This window comes from Engystomops pustulosus, chromosome 1 (genome assembly GCF_040894005.1).
Source record: "Engystomops pustulosus chromosome 1, aEngPut4.maternal, whole genome shotgun sequence".
NCBI classification, from domain to species: domain Eukaryota; kingdom Metazoa; phylum Chordata; class Amphibia; order Anura; family Leptodactylidae; genus Engystomops; species Engystomops pustulosus.
The window spans coordinates 68,530,755-68,557,403 of record NC_092411.1 but is presented as its reverse complement, the minus strand read 5'-3'; the positions used below and the strand labels follow the sequence as shown (position 1 = coordinate 68,557,403).

The 26,649-nt window shown below is 40.2% G+C and overlaps 1 protein-coding gene across 7 annotated transcripts in view; it reads left to right on the top strand.

The window, feature by feature from the left end:
* Window positions 1–26,649, top strand: part of KDM2B (lysine demethylase 2B) — a 79,062-nt gene that overhangs the window by 25,509 nt on the left and 26,904 nt on the right. For 6 of the 7 annotated variants that reach the window (XM_072143395.1, XM_072143389.1, XM_072143404.1 and 3 more), the window contains 6 exons: window positions 10,112–10,205; window positions 14,232–14,385; window positions 17,652–17,767; window positions 19,109–19,235; window positions 19,509–19,963; window positions 22,687–22,773. In XM_072143395.1, the coding sequence (XP_071999496.1) occupies window positions 10,112–10,205; window positions 14,232–14,385; window positions 17,652–17,767; window positions 19,109–19,235; window positions 19,509–19,963; window positions 22,687–22,773 (1,033 nt within the window). Of the gene's footprint in view, window positions 1–3,413; window positions 3,536–10,111; window positions 10,206–14,231; window positions 14,386–17,651; window positions 17,768–19,108; window positions 19,236–19,508; window positions 19,964–22,686; window positions 22,774–26,649 lie in introns of those variants that run through there. The other variant, XM_072143429.1, reaches the window with a different exon arrangement.

The following is a 26,649-nucleotide window of genomic DNA, read 5'->3' as shown; positions in this document are numbered from 1 at the left end:
ACTAAATATATTTTCATAAACTGCCATTAGAGAGCATTGCCTCTATCCCTTCATTGTCCCTCTACATGCCTGTAAACTTAAGCAATTAGGTCCTAAAGCCGTATGCAAATGACCTGTGAGATGTCAAATGAGTCATTATCATATTCAAGCTGTCCAGTTTATTCATGAGTGGGAGGCACAGTCACACCCCGCAGTGCTTGACTGACAGCCTGTATAATGGTGTGAGGTATAATGGTGTAATGACTCCTCCATGTGCTTCCTGGTGCTGGCGCCCCCTGCAGCCTGTGTGTACAGGAGATACAACAGCTCCAGGTGTATTAGGAGGAGAGGGCTTGTCAGCAGATAAAGCACAGACACTAGTAATGCTTTACTATACATCACACACAGACTTGAGCAGGGGGAGGAGAGGGGAGGGGTAACAGGGGTGACATCACTGCCTCTGACCATGTGACCAGTCAGACTCGTTTACATAATAAAGAAAAGATGATTTTATAATTAATGTATGACTTGACTAGACAAAGGCTGGGATGGATCCTTGTGAGCTGCTCCAACAGGTAGAGGTGACAGAAATAGTGACAGAGACCTGATGACGGGCGTCCTTTAATATCCTGACCAGTGATGTAAAATGTTTGTTTTTTTTTTTTAACTTTGATGGGTATACTGAAAAACATATATAGAAGTTAACCCCACTAACAACCAGGCCCTTTTTCGTTTTTGCGTTTTAATTTTTCACTCTCCACCTTCAAAAATCTATCTTTTTATTTTTCGATGTAAAGAGCTGTTAGGGCTTGTTTTCTGCGTAACAAATTGCAATTCATAGTGATGATATTTAATTCAATGCTGTGTTATGGGAAGCAGAAAAAAAAATTCCAAATGCAGTGAAAAAAACGCATTTGCACAGTATTCTTGTGGGCTTGGATTTTACGGCTTTCACTGTGCACTGTAAATAACATGTCTACTTTATTCTTTGGGTTGGTGCGATCACAGGGATACCAAATTTGTATAGGTTTTATGTTTTCATGCATTTACAAAAATTAAAACCACCTGTACAAAAAAAAACAACTTCGTTTTGCCATATTCTGGCGCTAATAACTTTTTATACTTCTGTGTCCAGAGCCATGTGTGTGGTATCATTTTTTGCAACTTTTGATTACTTTTTCAGTGCTACCATTTTAAAGGAAACCTACCCCTTGAAGTGGTAGGTGTAAGATGCATATACCCGGCACCAGCTCACCCAGCTGGTGCTCGGTATATGTATCTTACACCTACCACTTCAAGTGGTAGGTTTCCTTTAAGGACTGTATCACTTTTTATTGAATTTCTTAAAGATGACCTGTCACCCTGGAAAACCCACCCACCAAATGTGCCCCCCATAATCCTCCCCCCAGCCCCTTTCTCCCTAGCCATTTTTACTTGAAATTTATGTGCAGTTGCTAAATAAGAGGTCGGATTGTGTATTCGGCGCACTGGCAGTCGGCCTTATTCATTAGGGGGCGTGCTGACACACCCCCAGCACGCCCCCGCCAGCGGTCACATTGTAGGAGAAGCTGGCAGCATTGCATCAGCAGCAGCGCGGCTGGCCATATGAGTCAGCAAGGTTGCAGCCGCTGCTAGCGCGGCGCGGCCGCATCGTGGAGAGCCGGCAGCGATACGATTCTGCCGGCTTCTCCTACAATGTGACCGCTGGCAGGGGCATGCTGAGGGTGTGTCGGCACGCACCCTAATGAATTTAGTAAGAGGTCTTATTTAGTAAGAGGTCGGATCGGTTTAAATTTTACTGCACATAAATTTCAAATAAAAATGGCTAGGGAGAAAGGGGCTGGGCGGAGGATTATGGGGGGCATATTTGGTGGGTGGGTTTTCCAAGGTGACAGGTCCTCTTTAAATTATGCAAAATGGCAAAAAAGTGGCATTTCCGAACGCAAGGAATAAGCATTATAATATTTTGATCGCATATTTTGGGACACGGCAATACCGAACATGATTTTTACTGTTTATTTATATCAGTTCTAGGGAAAGGGGGAGGGGGGTGATCTGAATTTATATATTTATTTTTTACGATTTTTAATACCCCCCCTAGGATACTTTAACCTTATATTGTCTGATTGATCCTACTATATACTGCCATACTACAGATTTTGCACATCATCTATTATAGAGAGTGACGAACCGAGTCACTGGCCGGTTGAATGCCGCTGGCAGCTTTGCCGGTGGTGATCAAAGTGTTATCACCAATCGTGGGTGTTTGGTGACGGGTGTTTGCTGCATTGTGCAGCAAACATCCGGTAAATATGAAGAGGACTCAGCCCGTAAGCCCTCTTCATACTCTCCCTTCCACTACAGGACGTTCAGGAACATCCAAATGCGGTAAGTGGTTTTCGCATCTGGGCATTCAGATTTAATTGAATTCATTTGCCATATGTAAACATTTCTTCAATTGGATGTGATTAAAAAAATGTTCCTGTGTGAAGATAATTTCTCATAAATGTAGTCATGTTGTCCCTCAGAAATAAGATGGCTTTCTCGGATACAACCACCCCACACTCTGGCAACAGTGGCCAGACATGCCCTATTGAGCCCGGCCTGACCACCTGGATTCAGCAATCATTACCACAGGTCGGATGTAGGACATGCAGTAGCTCCCAGACATTTTCTATTCTAGAATCTTTTGTTTCTTTGTGCAATCCTTCCAGCAGAGGTGGCCGTATCCAAGGACACAGTCTTGTTTCTAAGGGAACATACGACTACATTAATGAGAAATTGTTGGAGTGTCCTAGAAGCAATGCAAAATGGCAGTCACAGAATCCAACAGAAATATCCTCCATTTACCAGTGGGACATGGGAGCTATTATAAGAGTCCATTCACCAGTGAGTGTTTTCTGTACCACACATGGCTGTATGCATTTAGACCGAAGAAGTTACTGAGACAAAAAATTGGGGATAAGGGTACAAGCGCAGAGTCCATATGCTTCATTTCTTGGCATAAAAGTGATCTCAAAAATCATGTTGGGAACCTCATCATATGTGTACATGCAGTAGACCCACCACTGGCTGGAAGGGACACGATCCTATACTGTCTAAGCTGTGATCGGTCACATGGACCCACTTACCAGTCTACATGTGATGTCAATGTGAACTCGTCCTATAATGTTTTCTGCATCTTTCTACTTGCATGGAAATATGTGGTCCTTTCTGTGGACTTGTATATATTTAGCATAAAAAGGAGAAGATTTGATTTGGTTCTGCATCTGTTTATGCCCTATGGCATGTAATGTCAGACTTCTGAACATGGAAGATTGTCTTTCTGACAGCAATGCGTATCATTTCATCAAGCCCAATTCTGGATGTAGTTGCTAGGCAGCCGGGGCTGATGCAGTAGAGGTGTCTCAGGTTTGCGCCAGCCTCTTATTTGCAGAGACCATGCATGCTGTCTGCATTTGGCTGACATCTTTCAGCTCTGTGTGTATGGGGAGGAGGGGGTGAAGCTTCCCTTTCCAAGACGTTTGTGACCAATCGTTGTTTCTGCTGCAGAGAGGTAATGGAGGTTGTGGAGGACTAATCCCCTCCGTGTTCATTTAGTGGTTTGTGTGTGGTAGAGGGTACAAGTATTCCGCTCTTCTTGGTTTCTAGATCATTAAGAATGATGGATGAATATGTAAACTGAATCTTCTCAGCTTTGCATGAGAAATAAAGAATTTATTTATGGTCGACTTTTTGTAAACATTTAATGTCGCACAGCAAATAATTTTTAAATGGTTAATGAATAATGTTTAATTGTAGCCATTTCATATGATGTGGGATTCTACAGCTAGAGATTAGATTTGGTCTTTTTTTTTTTTTTTTACGCTCCGTGTATTTGGTGTATGTCTGTGTAATAGGTCCAGGGCATACAAATATGTCTGATGTATTAAAGATAATGAATTATACCTGCATTGAATAGACAATACAAATTTTAGAGTGAAGTCATGTGATTTTATTTTTTGGTTTCCTATAACTGAGCGCAACAAGAAAAAAAAGCTGTGCTGAGGCATTATGAGGTTGATTGCACAGCAGAGTAGAAATCTGTAATTTAAGATGTAGTCACTTTTTAAATTGTAGATAACATTTTGGTAATATTATTGAATACCAAGGTAATGCAAAACATCTGCTGGTTATCCAGACAGTGTGTTATCAGCTTAGATTGTTGCCGTTACCATTGTCCGCAGTTAGACTCATTGGGGGTCATTTAGTATAGAAAAAGGTGCAAATGGTGTCCTTTTCTACACCATTAACATTTAATGTTTTGCCCACATATTCTTTTCCTCAACCTTGCTACTTCCAGAAAAGAGGGTGTGCCAAGGATTGGAAAAGGCAGAGCCAACCAGCTTCTCCCAACTTAGTCACTTAAAAGCAAGTTACAATGGCCTCTAGACCCCTACTGGATTAAGTTTTTAGGCAGGCCTTGCACCACATTTATAACCATGTTTGCACCTCATCATATATTAGACCCATTCTTAAAGAGAACCCGTCAGGCAAAATAACCCCCTAAACTAAATATATTTTCTTAAACTGCCATTAGAGAGCATTGCCTCTATCCCTTCATTGTCCCTCTACATGTCTGTAAACCTAAGCAATGAGGTCCTAAAGCTGTATGCAAATGAGCTGTGAAATGTCCAATGAGTCATTAGCATATTCAGCAGTCCAACTTATTCATGAGTGGGAGGTACAGCCACACCCCCAGTGCTTGACTGACAGCCTGTATAATGGTGTGTGGTGTAATGGTGTGGTATGTATTTCCTGGTGCTGGCGCCTCCAGGCAGCCATGTTATTGCAGAACATGTCAGGTACTTGTGTAGCTGATGTCTGTGTCTCTCACATATGTATTAGGAGGAAAAGAATATCAGCAGATAAAGCACAGATACTAACAATGCTTTACTATACATTACACACAGACATGAGGAGGGGTAACAGATGTGACATCACTGCCTTTGACCATGTGACCAGCCTCATTTACATAATAAAGAAAAGATGATTTAACAATGATAAACCTCTTAAGGAGCCTTTTTGTAGCTTAAGGCTCAGCCCATCGCTTCACATGGTTATAACTTTTTAACACTGTTACTTATCAAAACGATTCGGAGATTGTTTTTTTTTTTTTTTGTTTTTTTTTTTCTTTCTTCATTTTACTGGTAATTGTTGGCTGATTAAGTTTTGCGTTTATTTACAAAAGAAAAAATTATATTTTTTTTGAAAAATTTGCCATTGTCGAAATTAGAAATCATTGCGTTTTCAGGCAGATAGATTTACCACCTAAATAAGTTGCTGAATAAAACTTCCCATATGTCTACTTTACATTTTCATAAATTTTGAAATGTCTGGATAATTTATTTTGATGTCACGTGACTTACAAATCGAACATCGATTTTTCGTATTTTCAGAATTGACTATTTTGGGGATAAATCCGTTTTGAATGAAACTTTACACATTTAGCATCAAAAAACCCCTATATAACCAACCTATTTTCAAATCTGCACCCCTCAAGCTATCAGAAACAGCTTTTAGGAAGATTGTTAACCCCTTGATCTTCATAATGAAATCAAAATGGAGGTGAAATTTAGAATGGTCAAATTGTGCCGGTTATACGTTCATTTAGCCCTAAAATTTACACATTTCCAAAAGATAAAATCCACCATACAATTTGTTCTATAATTTCTCCCAAGTACAGAGACCCCCCCCCCCCCACACATGTGGCTGTAACTTGTTTTATGATCGCACACGTGGCGCAGAAGGGAAGGAGGGACCTTCAGCTGCCAGGATTTTAGTTTCCTCATTGGCTCCTTTTTGTAGGCTATAAAATTTTCGCTTTTTCGTTATTGGGGCCATGTGATGGCATTTTTTTTTGTGGGATGAGATGCTTTTTCCAGTGTTACCATATTGGGGTAGGTATCTCCTACTGTTGAAAATTTAGAACTTCTTTTTTTTTTTCAGGTCACGAGTAAAAAATAATCAATCCTGTACTGGATTTTTTCCTTTTTTTTTTTTTTTTGTGTGTGTGTTCACCGTTTAGCCTAATAATCATGTTATCTTTATTCTATGGGTCGATACGATTACGGGGATACCATACATGAATATATTTTCTTACTTTTTACTAAATTTGCCAAATAAAACCCTAAAGTGGTAAAAATCTATCATTTTTGCATTGCCGTCTTCCAAGTGGCATAACATTTTTATTTTATTTTTTTTTTGGCTACAGAGCTGGTTGATGGCTTGTTTTTTGCGGGACATGTTGTACTTTGCATCTGGAGTACATATGGTTTTTTTAACACTTAATTGCATTTTTGTGGGATTCAATAGGTAAAAATCATAATTTTTGGCTGATATATTTTTTTTTTTTTACGTTCATCATGCGGGTTCAATAATTAGTTTTATTCTACGGATTGTTATGGATGCGGTGTTACTATATATGTGGGGTTTGTGTTATGATTTAGCGTTATATGTCTCTTTATATGTTAGAGGCATTTTTAGTGATTTATTACTTTATTTTATTTTATTTTTTATTGAAAAACATACAGAACCTGTCATCAGAAATCTGCCTAATAAACCACTCCCAGTGTGTTGTCAAGCAGTTGAACAGCTTCCAGATCATGTTTCTTTCATGATCCAGCTCGGTGGGATCAATCAGAAAATTTACTTTTGAAGTTAGATGTATAAAGTCAGGGAGGTGGAGAGTTTAACATTTAAAGTCAAGCTCTCTCTGCCTCTGATCACCGCCTCCCATGTAATTGACATTACGCAGCGTACTTCGGGAGATCTGATTAATGATGTCCCTGGACGCAGGGCCATCAATTACAGTGAAAGGGGGTATACTGAGGCAGGGGAAGCTTGACTTCAGTATTAAACTCTCCGCCTCCTTGACCTCCTAAAACCAATTTACATCTCACTTCAAAGTTAATTTTCTGGATTATGCTATCACATTAGGTCATGAAAGAAACATCATCTAGAAGCTGGCAATCTGCTTAACAACATACTGGTAGTGGTTTACTAGGCCAATTTCTGATGACCGGTTCCCTTTAAAGCTACAATTGGAAATAGAAAGTCGTAAATAAAAATCACATTATTTTACAATTTTAGGAGTAATATATATATGATTCTATGTAGCATCTATACACAATGTAGATATCATATTAAAGGGGAGATTCTCTGGTTTAATATGACTTCCTATCTGCTCGGGGCATGTGCAAATAGGACGTATATAACTGCATGGCAGTCGTGAAGGGGTTAAAGAAGAAGCCCCATCATGCACGTTATGGCTTCATCCGACATTCTCTATTTGAAGATGACCAAAAATAAAAAGTGCTTTTTCAGGCACCCAGTTAGGTAAAGAGAACACCTATTTTTTTATTTTTTACACTTGCTGAATGAACAGCCCATGACTGCTGAGGCCAGGAAGACCAATAGCCTCATTATGAGGTTGGCTTCCCATGGGATTATTCCAGAGTAGAAAAACTCTTTAATTGATCTTTCACATGTAAATATAAGATGCTGTGTTGCATAAAATACAGCATACTTTACTCCACTGAAACAAGCAAATGTGTACAAAGCCTCCTTGATTTTCAAACTTTAAAATGTTCTACTTTTTCCATACATAGTCATAACCGCAAAAAAACTTAATAACTAACATTCACCAAATGTCTAATTTATGTGGACATGGTTTTTTCTGCATACTCTTATTTTTGTAGGATGTTATGGGCCTTTGAACGTTAGGTGCGATTTTTCACATTTTCATAAAAAACGCAAAATCCTGCTATTGAGGGACCTGCTCTGGTTTCAAGTCACTTTGAGAGGCCTAAATAATAAATTGTGAATACCAATAACTGTACCCACTACTCTTGTAACAGATCCCTATGCTGCTCAAACAATGAATACCAACAGAAAGCATACAATACCAAAAACTGTACTCAAAGTACCGTATAGTAATTCAATATAATGTAAATCTTTATTAATACACAGGGGGAAATCAAAAATGGACATTAAAAACACACACGTTAAAATCCACAAAGACAAACAACATGGTGGTGGTCAATCCATAATCTGCATTACCAAGTATCAAGTCATATACACATATCAATAAATAAATACATGTAGGAAAGGGCTGTGCAAAGTACGCAATTATAAGGTCTCACCAAGTAATACCACAAGTGCCAAAAATACCTTGCCTAAAGTAAATGAGCCCCAGACCACCACCACAGCACCCCGTTTCGCCGTCGCTTCCTCGAGGCGGTTTTTGGTCTTCTAAATAAGAAATTACCCCATTATAGAAACTACACCCCTCAACGTACGTGAAACAACTTTAATGAAGTTTGTTAACCCTTTAATTGTTTTACAGGGGTTAAAACAAAATCGGATGCAATTTTGAAATTAAAATTTTTTTGGCTAAATTAATGTGTTTTTTAAAAAAATGTACAAATTCTCAGTGGAAAACATACCAAAACGCTCCACAAAATTTGATGCATAATCCCTCCTGCGTATAACAATACCCCATATGTGGTGGTAACCTGCTGTATGGGCAGACGCCAGGGCATCGAAGGGAAGCTGTGCCATTCAGAGCAGATTAACTGTAATTAATTCTTTTTATTAAAAAAATGATTTTATTTAATGTTTTTAACTTTTTTTAATTAACTTTTACAGGTTAGCTTGAACAAGCGATCCACTGATCGCTTGTTCAAGCTCTTCTTCACATTACAGTGTTATATAGATGTATTGCACTGTGTAATGTAACACATGCGCATGCTCCGTGTGTTACAGCCGGGTGCTGCCAGAAGGCACGGACCAGGCTCACGGAGGAGGTTCGCGCAGCCCCGGGCACTGACAGTCCCTGGGCTGTGATCGGAGCAGCAACCACGGCGTGTCATGGGGTTAACACCCGCGATCGGACAAATCCCCGATCTCAGGTGTTATAGCCGACACCAGCAGCTTCTGGCGCCGGCTCCGTTCAGGAGACTGTGCCAGAAGCATGACGTAATAGTACTGCATTTTGCAGGAACACACCTCCCGCGATGCAGTACTATTATGTCAAATGTCGGGAAGGGGTTAACAAACTTTGTTGTTAAGTGATTCTACCCCAGGGCTATATACTTAACAAAAATCTCATGGTTGCACACCATAAGGCCAGGTTCACAGGTTGCATATGAATTGCGTTTAGAAACGCGTATCTTGCCTGGTAAACCATGCAAAAGACATGTTGCTCATTTAGGGTGATGCCACACATGGCGTTTTGAACCCGTTTTTGGTCTGTTTTTAAGCAGTCCGATAAACGCATGTGTTAAAAAACGCATCAGTTTTTTTAAAAATGTATGCATTTTTTGAAAACTCATCCGTTTTTGGCAGGTTTTGCCAACTATCTTAATTAAAAATGGTAAAAAGCAGATGCGTTTTTAAACGGACCAAAAACGGGTTCACAACGCCATGTGACATCACCCTTAGGTGTAGACCCATATGCAACCGGAAGAAATCTCTCCCCGTTGTGCTTGATTTATGTTACTTAATTCAATTCAAATGCATTGTGTGCTGAGTGCTGCTATGGTCCATGTTCTACTCCTCTGTCTTAACCCCTTCAAGACCGATGGTTATTGGATATCTCCGGTTCTGTGAAGCATCCATACACAATCCGATTTGGATATCTCCGGTTCTGTGAAGCATCCATACACAATCCATATTTTATATTAAAGGGGAGATTCTCCTGTTTAAATTGACCTTGTGTTTCTAGGTGCCAGGGTTCAGGAGATATAGCCGTTTGAAGTTGGCCACTATCATGACGTAAATAAACGTCCTTTCTGCAATATGTCACAGTAAAAGCTGCCGTATATTCCTTGGAGCGGTCCTGAAGAGGTTAAATGGTCTGTGTATATATTGGATTTAACTGACCTGAACCTAAATCAGCTGACATGAACTCTACATGTTTAATCTGATTAACACACAGACCATGTAAACTGTGCAAAATTGACCTGTTAAATTACTATTTATGTAATGAGAACAAACATTTTATACCTATTAAACTGCTGCCCCCCCCCCTCAAAAGAAAACCAAATCCCTGCTTATATCTGGTCTAGCTTAAATGTAACATATTTTACAGGTATTGTTTGATGAGCGTCAAGGGCTGCTTCACAGATTTTCACATTGATTTTGGAGGAACGTCAGTTTGGTACCATGTATTCCGCGGTGGAAAGGCAAGTCTATGATACATGTGTTGTCCTGTGTGTTAATGTTATAAATATGTAAAAATAAGAAATGTTGTAAATTGAATATTAAATAAACATAAAGAATAAAATAACAAAAGTTTTTGTCAGCTGTTCTACCAATTTTTGACATTTATGACCTATCCACTGGATCTGTGTTAAATATATCAGTCCAACCTACAAAACCCTAGTCTTGTAACTACTGTGAATGTAGAAATGGCTGTGGATGCCAAAAGGAGGTCCTGGAGAGAGCTGTGGAAATGCCACAAATAGAATATGGTACCCCTGTGGAAGTTCCTACGGGTGACAATACTAACCCCACCCCTGTCTGTGGTATGCCGGCTACCTGCCTCTAACTTTATATGGTGTATTGCCATGGGTGACTATTCTGCGGTATTTTTGGTGTGATGTTGCCTCCCAGTGTTTATAGATCTCTAGGTTGAGTTTATGGTTAGCAGATGTTTGCTTGTAGATGCTTGTACCCATCCTGATCCTATGCCACATGTCATTGTTAGACCTTTGTGTATAGGCAGGCATTGTATGGTATACTTTCACCCTTTTCATACAGGTGGTGTGTGATTAGGGGGATCATACCCTGTCCCCCTTATCAGGTTTCTTATTGTACTCTGGTAGTTTAAACTTCTTTTCTTCATATTAATATCTTGTATAAAGATAATTTTACCCCCATATAATGTCACTGGCACAACCAGGATTTGTAATTTAACATATTATATTTATAAGACATTAAGAGTTGTCATGGAAAACCTCCAATAGACGGAGTAGGAGCAAGGAGCCCCTTCTTGCAACACAGACCTCCTCTCCCATGTTGTCACCTCGAGCTGAGTGAGTGTCCGTGTTTACATGATTGTTGACACCAGCAGAAATGCATAACCAGAACAGGTTGCGGTCACATGTACTGCTAGCACTGCGCTTACAAGCGGTACCGGGCGGGACTCAGGCTGGTTGGGTATATGTTTCTATGGAAATGCAAGTGATTGGTAACCAGAACTCGTTTTAATGCAAAACACTGACACATTGTGTAAACGCAGATCTAGCGGTATGTGTTACCGCACCCGCAGGGTACAGGTAGCTGGAGCTAGTATGTTTTTGTTTTATTTTGTTCATCACTGGGTATTCAGTCCCCTGGGTTTTTGTTATACCCTATCTAAAGAATAGGGAGAATTATCTAATCTGTTGGGGTCCAACTGCTAGAATCACTACCAATCACAAAAATGGGACACACAGCTCTCCAGAGAACAGGGATCCCGTCCTGGCTGATGGATGGAGCAGAAAGAAGCGATCGGAGATAGAACATCTCTGTGTTCGGCTACTTGCGTCATTCCCATAAAATTGAATGTGGGGTGCATTCTTGTCTTGCGCTTCACCCAGAATAAGTAGCACAATGCTATAATTATAGACTTCAAAACTGTTCATCAGCTTCCCTTTAGCGTTTTCCCATTATCATTCTATTTGGTTAGCCATTTTTATAAATTCTCAATTTTTTTTTAAATGGACTATTTTAGCCAAATAGTGCCGCTCTGTGTTGTAGTTATAGCAGTTTTCAGCACATGAGGACATAATGAGCGTGTAAGTAGTACAAGTCTACCATTGGCCAATCTGATGATGATTTCCTTTGACCCCTTGCAACAAATCGGTGTAATGGCATGTCAGTGGATGACAAAAGAAGTATGGAGAGGGCTTACAGAATTGAACCCTCTTCATACAGCCAGAGTATTTGCTGCATATTTCAGCTAACACCCACGAACGGTTCTGGCACTGATCTTGGGTGTTAACCCTTTAAATGCCTCTGACAGAATTGGTTATCGGGCAGCATGTGGGCACCGCTATATTGGCTCAGATAATCTCTGTAAAATCCTCAAGGAGTAATGATCTATAAACATGGTTGCTATGGATTCATAGCAATACTGCCATAAAATGCAATACAGTAGTATTGCAGTAAATGATGGGAACGATCAGACCCACAACAGTCAAAATAGCTTGGGGCGGGGGCGTAAAAAAAGGGTGGAAAAAGGAAAAAATAGAAATTTTGAAAGTTAAAATCATCCCCCTGTCCCTAGAACTGATATGGTTGATTTTCTTTTTTGTTTATATTTTTTTTTATTGCCGCTTCCCAAAAGTACAGCTATAAAAATATTATAACTGTTATTCACAGCGGTGAACCTTAATGGAAAATATTGGCCAAATATCCGAACTTCCACTTTTTAACCATTTTGCAACCCATAAAAAAATTAATAAAAAGTGTTAAATAGGTTGTACAGACCCCATTATGGTAGCAATAAAAACGACCCCACCAAAACTCCTTTCATAGTCTAAAAATAAATTTAAAAAATGTATTAGTTTCAGTAAAGGGTGAAACAAAATTTGTTGTGCAAAATGTTTAAATTATGTAACGGGATTGACCTGAAAAATAAAGGAGAGGTGTCATTTGAAGCGAATAGTGAAAGCCATAAAAGCATGGAGCAAATGCATTTTATGTTAATTTATGCAAAAAAGGGAACTCAAAAATAAAAAATGGCATCAGCTGAAAAGGTAAAATCAACACTGTAAAGCCAAAAAAGAGAAGTTTGGCCATATCTTCCTTCAAGAAAACTTATAAAATGTGATTACCGGTATATGTGCCTGTAAAAAGAACATGTACTGCAAAAACAAACCCTCAACATGCTTTGTCTATAGAAAAATAAAAATGTTGCTTTTCTCGGAAGATGTTGGTGTAAAAATATTCCAAAATAAAAAAAGGAATCTCTTTCGGCAAAAATTAAGCTCTGCTACGGCCACACTAACGGGTGTAAGCTATATTGTACATACCCTGGTAAAAAATGTATTTTGTCAATAGGAGCTGCAGGTCACAGGAACTGTCGGCAGCAGGACTCTGGATGACTTGTATTCTTGGCATGCCCCTCCATACACTGACATGGTGTTCATGCAGTCAACATTACACAACCCCCTGATCCGTATGACATGAGCATCACGGTCAAAAGATAGTTTTTAATTTTGTCTTCTCTTAGGGCAAAGAAGCAGAGAAAAAGGTGGAAATGTCTCTCCCATAAAGTAATAGATTTTGGCAAAAAAATAAGTGTGCTTGGCCCCACCCTTAAAGCTTACCTGGACCAGGCTGGATTTATGGTAATATAAAGTGGCACTGACTTGCAAGGTGCCTCTTATAGGAGGTCATGCAAAATGTTGGCATTTGCCAATTCATTAGACTTTAAATTTAGCACCTATATTGACAAACAGAATAAATACCTTCTCTATACACTTGGTACAGAATCTAAACTGCTCCTGACCAGAATGCAGAAACAGTAGTTCCCTTCTCATATTTTGTTGATTAGTATTATTGATAATCTCTATTTGTATACCACCAACGTATTACACAGCACTTTACAATTGGGGAAGTATCAAGCAAGTCAAGCAATTTATTAAAAAAGGAACAAACGGGACCAAAACCTGCTTACAATCTGCTAGAAATACAATGGCAGGTCACACTAGACTGTATATTAGTTCTCCCCAGCGTATATGGAAGCCGCATAAACCATTATGGACTTGTGGCATCGCCCCAAAACGTAATGCATTGTTAAAGGGCATCTACCACCAAGATGAAGGACTGCATGCAAATGAGCCTAAGGGGCTCCAGGCTCCATAGGTGGTAATGGAGCCTGGAGCCCCTCAGACTAATTTGCATAGTCCTTCATCCTGGTGGTAGATGCCCTTTAATTGTAGTGGTCTCCTCCTATTGGGAAGAGACTTTTCATGGACCACCAAACAAAAGGACCATTTGCACCACAAAATGGACAACCATAATTCTTACCTAGTGCACATCAGAGCTATGTTCCAGATGTTTATGTGATCAGTTGTGAAACTAAATACTCAAATGCAAAGGAATCCTAGCGCGTTAAACTCTGATCCGTTCAGTTCCGTTATGCCTCTCTTTTTATAGCCATTGTTTTTTCATGTTAGTATATTTTATTCTTAGAGTACCTTGTCTGATCTCTACCACAGGTATTTTGGTTGATTCCTCCCACTGTATATAATTTGCAGCTTTATGAGGAATGGCTTTTATCAGGAAAGCAAACTGACATCTTTTTGGGAGACCGATCACAAGGTTGTCAGAGGATTGAAATCCAGCAAGGACATACTTTCTTTATTCCATCAGGTAATGATGTACCTAAAATATTGACTGCAAATCTTTACTGTAGGTGCAATAACAAACCTTTTGTGATGTCTTATGTATGATCAACAACAAATCAGCCATAATGTAGTATCATGAAATTACAGCACATTTATAATGTTAACTGCATTTATGCAGAATTTATGAAACTCTGCAACAAAAAAGAAACACAATGTGGCATCTGTTTAAGTTCCACGGAATAGGGCCTAACTTGCTGATCAGTGGGGGTCTTAGTGATGGGACCCCCACAGATTAGCGAGTCCCAATGTACTCCTTGACAAGTGACCTCAAGTGATTGTTCCGTTCATCTCTATGGAGTTGACAGAGATTGACGAGTACTGTGTTTCATGGGAAAACCCCTTTAATGGGTGGCCATTTGATGATGCCTCGTCGTTGTGGTAGACTTATTTTTGCAGAATTGTAGTGAACATTATTTGCTGTAAATTTTGTGACAAAACTGCAGCACAACCGATGTGATGGTGGAACTAGCTTTCCACAACAATTGGCGACTTCTGCTGTGGAAGTATAGTAAAGGACTCTTCCCTTTTAAGAGGATCTGTCACCACGATTTTCCTACCCAAATTAACTGCAATACTATTTAGGACTTTGCCCACACATGGCATCCATACTTTTTTTTTGTTTTTATTGACCAGCTGCTCTTTCTATGTCAAAACTTCACTTTAAAAATATACAAATGAGGCGGAAGTGTTTTTGGCTTCACATCTTGCTGGACCCTGGCTTGATGTAGCTATCGTGGGATGGATGAGTGAAGGCGCCAGGCAGTAGAAGTATTGTGGGGGGGCATTGCTATATGAGCAATCCAAGACGTGTGTGGGTATAGCCCTACGTAACACAGCAGTTCATTCAGGTAGGCAAATTATGTGAAAAAGTAATAAATGCTGTTAAAAGGAATCAGTTAACATAAATATATGATTGCTGGGATCCCACAGATAATGGGAAGCAGAACACATGGCCTATCCCCATTAAACACTGTTCCGTTATGAAACAATAAAAATCAATAAAGTCTATAAAGAGTGTTGGAATATAACCCCCAAATCCTCACTTTTAAAAATTAAACTATTTAGTATTGCAGTCAATAATGCCATTTTAGCGATCTAGACCTGTGACTGATCCTGCTGAAATGTAGATTTGCAGATTCCCTAAATGACTGACATTGCTAATGTAGACCGTTTGCTATCAATTATTCTTAAAGCCAGCTGAGCCATGCCTAGTCCTATTTGACTTTGGGTTGGCATTGGGGCTGCCATTGATGTCAGACTGCTAAATGCTACTTCTCTTAGGGTCCATTCTCAAGTTCAGTTTTTCAGATGCAGTTTCCAATGTTCAAACCAGTAGTGGAGTGAAAAACAGAGGAGTATTAGCACCTCTCAGTGATATGTTCTCACCCATTATGATCCACACCTGCTTTTGACTTTGAAAACTGCATCTGAAAAACTGAAAGTGTGAACTCGCCCTCACTCTTTTACCGTTTCCATGGATGATCTCCTGTATATTTCATCATTCTAGTTATACTGATTTATATTAAATACCTTGGTGCTCTAGACCAGTGATCCCCAACCTGTTTTTATTTGGGGACCAGCTGCAACTAAAGTTTTTTTTTTTAAATCATGGTCCCCCCTTTTTATACCACATATACTCAAGTATAAGTCAATAGTAATGTCTCCCCATAGTGATGTCTCCTGCCCGGCCACCTTATCTCAGCCCCCTTAAAAATAAAGAGCTGTATACTTACTTGCCTTTGATGCTCTTTTTCTCCCTGCAGCTCCAGGTTCCTCTTCGCCACGCGGCTTCCTGCCAGAGGCACGTCTATGTGTGCTGCCAGTGGGCACACGCTGATGTAATAGGGTGCCTCATAGTGTGTGCACACTGGCAGCGTGCATAGATGTGGCTGTTGTAGTCTGCCAGGAAGTCGTGAAGCGAAGAGGAGTGCCGGAGATGAGTATGCAGTTCTTTATTTTATGTTCTTTTGGCCCGGTCTAGGGCTGCGGCTGGGTTGTTGGGGACCACCGCTCTAGACCACCACAGATGTTGCTGTTAAAAGGGTTTTGCAATAAGGTGTTACCTAGAAAGAAAAAAAAAAGGAAAGTGTTCTAAGGGTACGGGCACACATACTGATAGCAGGATGGGGCAAGGCCCGATTGAATATGCATTTCTGTGGAAACGCAAGCGATCGGTAACCAAAACCCGGTGTCTGGCAAGACAATGTAAGACACCAGGTTCTGGTTACCAATTCTGGTTTTGGAAATGCCGCGGTACACGTAACCTCACCCTAACTCATTCCCAGGCCCCGGTTTCACTGTGTTGGTTGAAAAGATGTCACTTGTTTGATGTCACTGGGGCCTTTGATTAAAGCAAGTCTGTGACCCTGGCATTTGTGCTAGCTGGTAGAAGGGATTACAGGAAAACCTTTTTTTACACAAACTTTAAAAGACTTATCCAGGTGTAAAATTTTTGTTACATGTGGCTCGCACCCGTCTCCCGTGGCGCTGCCCATCACCACCAGTTTCTGTTTGTATACAGAGGCCAGCGGTGCCATCCTGACCAATGCTACTGCCTGAAAACAAATGGTGTGGCAGACGCACGGCTGTGGATGGGATCACTGGCCTCTCTTTCTGTAATGGGCGCTGCTGTAACTGAAAGAGAGGTGAGTAAAAACTCTTTACAGCCCAACCCCAAAGTATACAATGGTTTTGTTTAGTTTTTTTCCTTTTTATTCCTGGACAACCCCTTTAAACTTCAGTGCTGAAGACCACCAGGAATGTTAATGTATCCCCCTTCATGACCTCATATCGCCAGGGATGACAAAGTTTACCTCATTACTATCCCGGACTTTCTATTTGATTTTCCTTTTTAGAAATGATTGTACATAAACCTAGTAGTAGGGGCTTAGTCCATGGTTTAGTGGTGTCCCGCCTGCCCTGCATGCCGTGTGTGACGAGGATTGTGTGCACTTCCTTCCCCTGAGCTGGCCGGGGATGGCTTCCTTGGAGCACACGTCGTAGCTGGGCTGTAATGGCCCGGGTGTCTTCCCCCTGGGGAGGGGGCTGGGAGTCGCTGATGGGAAGTGACTGGCTGCAGCGCAGTGTGAGGGCACACGGAGGATGAGGCGCGATGCTACACTGGGCAGGACGATGCCAGGAGCCGGCCGTGTGCTGCCGCAGGCCAGTACCGCCTCTGTGACGCCTGCCCGTGTGTACAGCCGCTCACTGCCGCTTACTTTCCTCTTCCAGGATGGATTCACGCCGTGTACACTCCCGCAGACTCGCTGGTGTTTGGTGGCAACATACTGCACAGCTTTAATATTCCCATGCAACTCCGTGTGTATGAGATAGAAGACAGGACAAGGGTAAGACCCCAGAATGTTGTTATTGATCGGGGTGTAAGATGACTGCAGTGCCCGCTCCGGTGCCGCATCTCTATAACCTTCCATGACCTTTGTGTACAGCAGTTCCATCCGATTGTTATTACAGACACCACATGCCACATGTAGCAAGATGACCTGTCTCCTATACACACACTACAAGGTTATGGAGCAGAGAGGCCCTAGTGCAGGTTATAGGCCTACATTGAACACCCAGTCATATTTTGCTACATCAGACATTGCATCTAATTTAAGGAGATATGAAACATGGAGTCCCTCGCTAAGTCTCCATACACAAGAGAGTTTACCTCTGATCCAGCAAACCTAATGGTATTTTTCACTTTTCAGGAAACTGGTTATTACAAGGTACACTCATAGAAGGTCCGATTTCCTGCGTACACCCAGATGTTTATGTTCTGCAGCACATGTAATTTTCATGTACAGTTCTGTATCTGTTGCAGTCAGCCCATAAAGTCTATGGGATCCTTTGCTGGGGAGTGGCTGTAGTGTCAGATTTCAGACCGGAAGGCCAGAAAAATGTCAGTGGTCACGCTGTAAGAGCCATTGAAGAATAAGGCAGTATGAACCAGAGGTCTGTAGGTCGTCAGCAGAGCTGTACTGAGATTATCCTCGTTCACATTCAGTCCCCAGTAGGGCATAAAGTCCAATTTTCCTATTTTTCATTCACAAACACAGTTTATAGGAATCCAGTAAGTTTATCACTGCGTTTTCAGAGCATAGGAGAACCTGGAGGAAATACACATTCAAACTTCAAACCCAGGACCATTGTACAGAGGCATGAGCCCTTGTATATTGTTTTTGCATATTGTGTCCTTGTATAGGTTAGGGCTACTTTTGTACAAATTAATGATGCTATTTTAGCTCTTTTATATTAAATGGAGAAAATAATTCCCTAGCTACTATGTAACTGCAATAAAACATTGCAATAGGTGCAAGAAAATGTTTGACTCCTTTTCCCTACCAGAATGAAATGTGCAACACAGTGTACTGATTCCTCAAAGCACTGGGGTCCTGGGTCCACATTTGCCCAAGGGTAACATTTGCATGGTGTTTGCCTTTCCCATCTCGGTGTGGGTTCCCCCCAGGTACTATGGTTTCCTCTCAACTATCAACTGAAAAGCATTTTACAAAGAATAAATGATGGCATTTTTACCTTGCGCTGTTGAGTTGCCCTGCCCTTCTAGGTTCCTGCAGTGGTTGACGACAAGAATAAAGAAGTATATGTGTAAACATATGTAATACATGTAATGCTTGCATCCTTCTACTGTAATATTTGTGCTTTTTTTTTTTCCTCCACCTCTAAAGGTGAATGCAAAGTTCCGCTATCCTTTCTATTATGAGATGTGCTGGTATGTCTTGGAGAGATATGTTTGCACCTTAACAAAACGCTGTCACCTTAACAAAGGCTTTCAGAAGGAGTCAATGCTATTTGGTAAGCTCAGTTCAGGTTCCAATCTTTATAATTGAGTGTGTATTTAAAGCTTGGTAAATTTTCCTGTTTGTTATATGTGCCTCCTTTACTTGCTGGTCACCATTCAATGTTTGTCCAATAAGCAGCTTCTTCTCCATGTCTATTACAATTTGCCCCTGCTTGATCTTTGTTTTGGTTTACTATTGCTTGGGCTTTATTCCCCTTTAAATGTTAGACAGAAGAAAACTGTATTGCATGATATCTTATAAATAACTTCTGATTTGTGTATCCAAGATCCAGAAAGAGAACATAGTACAGACAGCTTATCCTCAGATTCTTGGTTAGAAATGGAGGAAGAGTCCGGTGATGCTCATGTGCTTAAGGAAAAAGATGACCATGGAGACAAATTATTGAAATTATCAGGTGATGAATCCATAACGCCCATTAGTGCACTGGAAGATGGCAAAGAATCAGTGGAAAAAAGACAAAAGGCAACCTTGATGCAATACCTTAAGAGGACTTTGTCAAATGACTCTGAGGAAAGCTCCAAGTCCATTGTCCACACTGATTTCCCAAAAACTCCATCAGGATCTCCAGCCACAGAGCCAGGCTCTAGGTGGACGCATCTCACAGAGTTTGAACTTAAAGGTTTAAAAGCTCTTGTGGAAAAACTAGAATCTCTTCCTGAAAATAAGAAATGTGTCCCAGATGGAATTGAAAATCCACATGCACTTTTGGAGGACATGAAGGTTAGTGTGAAACCATTTTAATCAAGTTTTTGGCTCATCAGTATGTATTTTAACCCCTTAAGGACGCAGGGTTTTTTTCGCTCATTTCTCGCTCTCCACCTTCAAAAATCCATAACTTTTTTCATTTTGTGCGTAACAAATTTAACTTTCCCATAATGTTATTTATTTTAACATGCCGTGTACTGCGAAGCTGGAAAATAAATCCAAATTTGGGAAAATTGTAAAAACTGAGCCCAAAATAACTTTTTTAGACTTTGACTGTGAACTCCAAATAACACCTCCACTTTATTCTTTGGTTTGGTACAATCACGGTGATACCAAATTTACACAGGTTTTATTGCGTTTTAATACATTTTCAAAAATTAAACGAATGTGCACAAAAAAGAAAAGAAAAATTTTGCCATCTTCTGATGCTAATAACTTTTTCATACTTTGGGGTACAGAGCAGTGTGAGGTGTCATTTTTTTGCAAAATGAGCCGACGTTTTCAATGCTACTTTTGGGAGGACTTTCCACAAAGTTTAAAGTTTCTGAATGTGTGATCTGTCTTGCAGTCAGCGTTTCAAATCATCCTAACTTAGATTTAGTTCAGCATTCTGGGGAGGGGGTCGTGTTTGATAAGATGGGCATTTTAAACACCCCAGCCTCTACCTGTTCACGTGACAAATCGCACCTATAGCGGCGTGCGAGGAACTAAAAACCGAAAATTAGCTGAAATTCTGAGACTTGTCTGCCAGAAAACTGGTGGATAAGGCAGAGGCGCACAGTCAGAAGCCATGAAAGAAGCCTTCTCGATAACTGGGAGTTATCAGTTGTGCAAATTTTTTTGTATAATTTGTATGCAGTAGGATTATTGCTGTATTACTTTAATCCCTTCCCTACATTTGCATAATAGTACTGTATGGCGGGAGGTGTGTTCCCGGATTTTGCAGTATTATTACGTCTAGCTTCTGGCACCGGCTGCCAAACGGAGCCGGCGCCAGGAGCTGCGAGTGTCGGCTGTATATTACACCCGCCTCTAACACCAGGGATCGGAATTCCACCAATTGTGGGTGTTAACCCCTTACACGCCGCTGTCACGCTTGACCGTGGCGTGTAAGGGGCATCTCATCTCAGCACTTGGCAGGGCCCGGCTGTAACACACTGAGCATGCACACCCACTAAAATGAAGTATTTGTAAAGTGCATCTCATGTTGCAAAAAGTAAGCCCTTATATATCCAAATTGCAAAAAAATAAAGATTGTATAGCCAATAAAAAGTGATAATGCGTTATCTGCTCTGAATGGTGTAGCTTCTCTTCAATGCCCTGGGGTTTGCCAATACCGCAAGTTACCAACACGTTTGGGGTATTGTTATACGCGGGAGAGATTGGGTTTCATTGTTTGTGGAGCGATTTGGTATTTTATCCACTGAGAATTTGTACATTTTTTGAAAAACGCATTCATTTAGCAAAAAATTTTAATTTCAAAATTGCATCTAATTGTTTTACAGGGGTTAAAACATAATCAAAGGGTTAACAAACTTCATAAAAGTTGTTTTGGGTACATTGAGGGGTGTAGTTTTTAAAATGGGGTAATTTATGGGGTTTTACTTTTATTTAGGCTTCTTAAAGTCACTTGAAATCTGAGCAGGTCCCTCAATAACGGTTTTTAAATGAAAATGTGAAATATCGCACCTAACGTTCAGAGCCCCTACAAAAATTTATAATATGCATAAAAAACCATGTCCACATAAAGTAGACATTCAGTGAATGTTGGTTATTAAGGGTTTTTTTTTGTTTTGTTTTTTTTGCTGTTATGACTATGTGGAAAAAGTAGAACATTTTGAAAATCAAGAATTTTTTTCCAAATTTTCACCAAATATCTGATTTTCTCATAAATAAATGCAAAACATACCACAAATTCTTTTCAACTAACATGAAGTACAAAGTGTCACAAGAAAACAATTTAAAAATCACTTGGATATGTTAAAACGTTCCAAAGTTATAACCACTTTTAGTGACACGGCCTATTTTTTTTAAATCTGTCCTGTGTCAGGAAGGTGAAAAATGGATTTGCGTTATGTTGGTTTGGTCCAGACCCTATTAACCCGCTTAAGACCCCATATCTTGTCCCACATTAGGGTAGTCGTTATGTAATCTGGTAGTTTGGTTTCTCCAGGCGCCAACAAAATCTGGATGCTAATTGTGATTGTGGATGCTGACACTACTGCAGCCGATACTTGCATATTGTACATGATGTTGTCGGGGCTGGTGTGTAGCTGCACATTTAATGAAGCTCATTTTACTATTTTCACATTTTTTTTGAATGTCCTTGACTTAATTAGTCAAAAGTAAGCAAGTATGCTGTATGTATCTTAGGCTAAGATCACATCTATGTTGCACATTACATTGAAGATCATGGACAAAATAGTTTGGCAGAAATGACTTTTTAATTCTTATATTATGGAAGTGCCAATAGCACCTATCGTAGTTATAGACATCTTTTGGGCATTGTTGGGGGATTTTATTTCTATAATTCTGTTTTTATAACGGAGAATAATGTTACTTCAGGTTGACAAGTTCTCATGTAGCTTCATGTTGGTTCACGTAGCCTTCCATATGTAGTGTCCCTCTTAGTATACACTATTATGTGGAATATGTTGTTCTTGTGCAGAGCCTAGCATCTTTCTTTCTTGCAAGTAGATAGCAGATATGTTGATGCTGAACAGTTATTTCTGTTGCAGACTGTGCTGAAGGAGCATGCAGACGATGACCAAAATCTAGCAATTTCTGGGATACCCATAGTGTCCTGGCCTAAGAAGCCAGCTAAGGTAAGAGTAAAGTAAATGATTAAAAACAGAATTGTCACACTTAAATTGACTATTTTTTTAAGAAGATCTAAAAACATTTTACATATTAATTTATATCTAAATGTTGAAACCTTTATAGAAAAGATCGTTTCTGGATTTAGTATTTGATGTTGTTGTTGTGGTTTTAAATTTTACAAGTAAAAGAAATGAAGTTTCTCTTTAACTTGTTGCCCATGAGCAACTTCGGTTTGAGAAGCTCGCTCTGTGCATTTGTGGGCTTTCAATAAACAAAACCTCTTACAGCTCTGCATTCAGTTGTAGAATGTGCATTTACTCTTGAAATTTTACATATACATATTTTACATAATATTACAAGTTTTTAAAGAATCTCTATTTTGGGATAATAAGCGAGAACTTGGTTTCGGAGTACTGCTAAATTACAGTAGTTATTGGCATAATGGAGAAAAGCTTTACCCCTTTAATAAACATCAATTTGACGGGGGTCAGTAAGGGACCTTAGGCGTGGATGCTACCTTGCTGTGTTAATCTTGTGCTATATTAGCATATCTGCTGATATTCTGATGTAAGTTGGATGCCACAAAACATCTACTTTTCAGAGGCTGGTTTGCATCTATTATTGACAGAGTGGCATAGGGTTCCATATTGTTTGTGGATATAATAAAGGCAAATACGGTGCAATCAAAAATCAAGCCTGATAAACAGCGCCAAGGCCCAGAGCTGCTGGGAGGACCCACATAAGGCTAAAGGCTGTGCATAAGCAATCCATGGGGTTGAGGGGTGCTTAGAAATAGAAAAAATAAAATAGAAAAATATCAAATGCCCATGCAGAGGATATTCTGGAATTATAAACTAGGAAATATTTTAGGGAACTGGAGTCTGTTTCTGAATTTTTAATGCTGTCATGTCAATTCACTGCAAAGGGGCTACTGAGGCTCAGTCACCCAGAGGCCTACTAAAACCTGCAGTAGACCCTGCTGATAACTTGCCATATATTTGAGTTAAGCCGAGTTTTTCAGCACAATTTTAAATTATTAAAAAAAATTACTCACCCCTGGCGTGCTCTTCTCCCCGCAGCACCTCTTGCAGATGCAAGTCTATGTGATCCTACTGCATAGAAACCATCACATCAGTAGGCGGCAACACTGGCGCATCATATTTTGTTTGCCGGCAGTTCGCATAGACTGGTATCCGCCAGTTCAGAAATGGGGGTATGGGGTGTCATTGTAAAAACCTGTAAATCTGCAGGTGCTCTGGTAGCGTCCCAGTAGCCCTTTGGGCTCATTGGCATAATTGTAAAAGTTGATTTTAGAAGGAAGGAGGCCAAAACAAATATGATAAAATGACCAGTCATGGTGCCTGGATCTACACTCACCGGCCACTTTATTAGGTACACCTGTCCAACTGCTCGTTAACACTTAATTTCTAATCAGCCAATCACATGGCGGCAACTCAGTGCATTTAGGCATGTAGACATGGTCAAGACAATCTCCTGCAGTTCAAACCGAGCATCAGTATGGGGAAGAAAGGTGATTTGAGTGCCTTTGAACATGACATGGTTGTTGGTGCCAGAAGGGCTGGTCTGAGTATTTCAGAAACTGCTGATCTACTGGGATTTTCACACACAACCATCTCTAGGGTTTACAGAGAATGGTCCGAAAAAGAAAAAAACATCCAGTGAGTGGCAGTTCTGTGGGCGGAAATGCCTTGTTGATGCCAGAGGTCAGAGGAGAATGGGCAGACTGGTTCGAGCTGATAGAAAGGCAACAGTGACTCAAATCGCCACCTGTTACAACCAAGGTAGGCAGAAGAGCATCTCTGAACGCACAGTACGTCGAACTTTGAGGCAGATGGGCTACAGCAGCAGAAGACCACACCGGGTGCCACTCCTTTCAGCTAAGAACAGGAAACTGAGGCTACAATTTGCACAAGCTCATTGAAATTGGACAGTAGAAGATTGGAAAAACGTTGCCTGGTCTGATGAGTCTCGATTTCTGCTACGACATTCGGATGGTAGGGTCAGAATTTGGCATCAACAACATGAAAGCATGGATCCATCCTGCCTTGTATCAACGGTTCAGGCTGGTGGTGGTGGTGGTGTCATGGTGTGGGGAATATTTTCTTGGCACTCTTTGGGCCCCTTGGTACCAATTGGGCATCATTGCAACGCCACAGCCTACCTGAGTCTTGTTGCTGACCATGTCCATCCCTTTATGACCACAATGTACCCAACATCTGATGGCTACTTTCAGCAGGATAATACGCCATGTCATAAAGCTGGAATCATCTGACTGGTTTCTTGAACATGACAATGAGTTCACTGTACTCAAATGGCCTCCACAGTCACCAGATCTCAATCAAATAGAGCATCTTTGGGATGTGGTGGAACGGGAGATTCGCATCATGGATGTGCAGCCGACAAATCTGCAGCAACTGTGTGATGCCATCATGTCAATATGGACCAAAATCTCTGAGGAATGCTTCCAGCACCTTGTTGAATCTATGCCACGAAGAATTGAGGCAGTTCTGAAGGCAAAAGGGGGTCCAACCCGTTACTACTTATTAGGTGTACCTAATAAAGTGGCCGGTGAGTGTATGTGTAAGTGCCCCTTGTTTATTCATGCTTGATTTTGATGGTAGATGTACTAAACCCTCACCCTTTTTGTTTTTTCATTTTTCACTCCCCACAATCAAAAATCTATAATTATTTTTTTTTTTTTACATGTAAAGAGCTTTGTGACGGCTTGTTTTCTGCGTAACAAATTGCGCTTCATAGTGATGGCATTGAATATTCCATGGCGTGTACTAGGAAGCGGGAAAGAAATTCCAAATGCAGTGAAATTGATGAAAAACCGCATTTACGGCCTTGGAATTTACAGCTTTCACTGTGCCCCCCTAATGACATGTCTACTCTATTCTTTGGGTCGGTGCGATCACAGGGATTCCAAATTTGTATAGGTTTTATAATGTTTTCATACATTTTAAAACAAATTAAAAACTTGCGTAGAAAATGATTTTTTTTTTTTTTTTAATTTTGCCATCTTTTGCTGCTAATAACTTTTTTATACTTCGGTGTACAGAGCTGTGGGTGGTATCTTTTTTTGTGACTTTTGATGAAGTTTTCAATGCTATAATTTTTAGGACCGTATGCCAAAAGTGCCATTTTCGACTCTGGGCGCTATTTTCAGTTACGGGGGTTAAACACTGTGAAAAACCGTTATTATATTTTGATAGATGGGGCATTTTCTGATGTGGCGATACCTAATGTGTGTTTGATTTTTACTGTTTATTTAGATTTATTTCAGTTCTAGGCAAAGGGGAGTGACTTGAATTTTTAGATTTTAATATCTATCTATCTAGAATTTTTTTTTTTTTTACAATTTTTCAGACTTCCTAGGGTACTATCATATACTGCCATACTATAGTATGGAAGTATATGGGGATTTTCATCCTTATACATTACAATATGCAATTCGCACATAGTAATGAATGGGTTAAATCCAGACAGCCTTGGGTCTTCGGAAGACCCAAGGCTGTCATGGCAACCGATTGCTGCTCCCCAATGACTTCTATCTGTAAAACCATCTTGTGTCTTTTGTGTAAACCATCTATAGACTAGGGTGTGTTCACATGATGCGTTTGCATTGCATTTTTAATTTTATTGTGAAGAATGCATGTTTAGAAACACATGGAAACGGGTCTCTGCTCCATCACATATGCTTTTCCATGGAATTGGTAACCAGCACTTGGTGTCTTGCATTTAAACAATGGAAAACGGGTGCTGGTTACCGATGCTTTTACATGGAAACACCAATGCAATTGGGCTGAGGGCCTCCCCTTGGACTTGCGTTCCATTTTTCTAAACGCAATTCAAGCGCT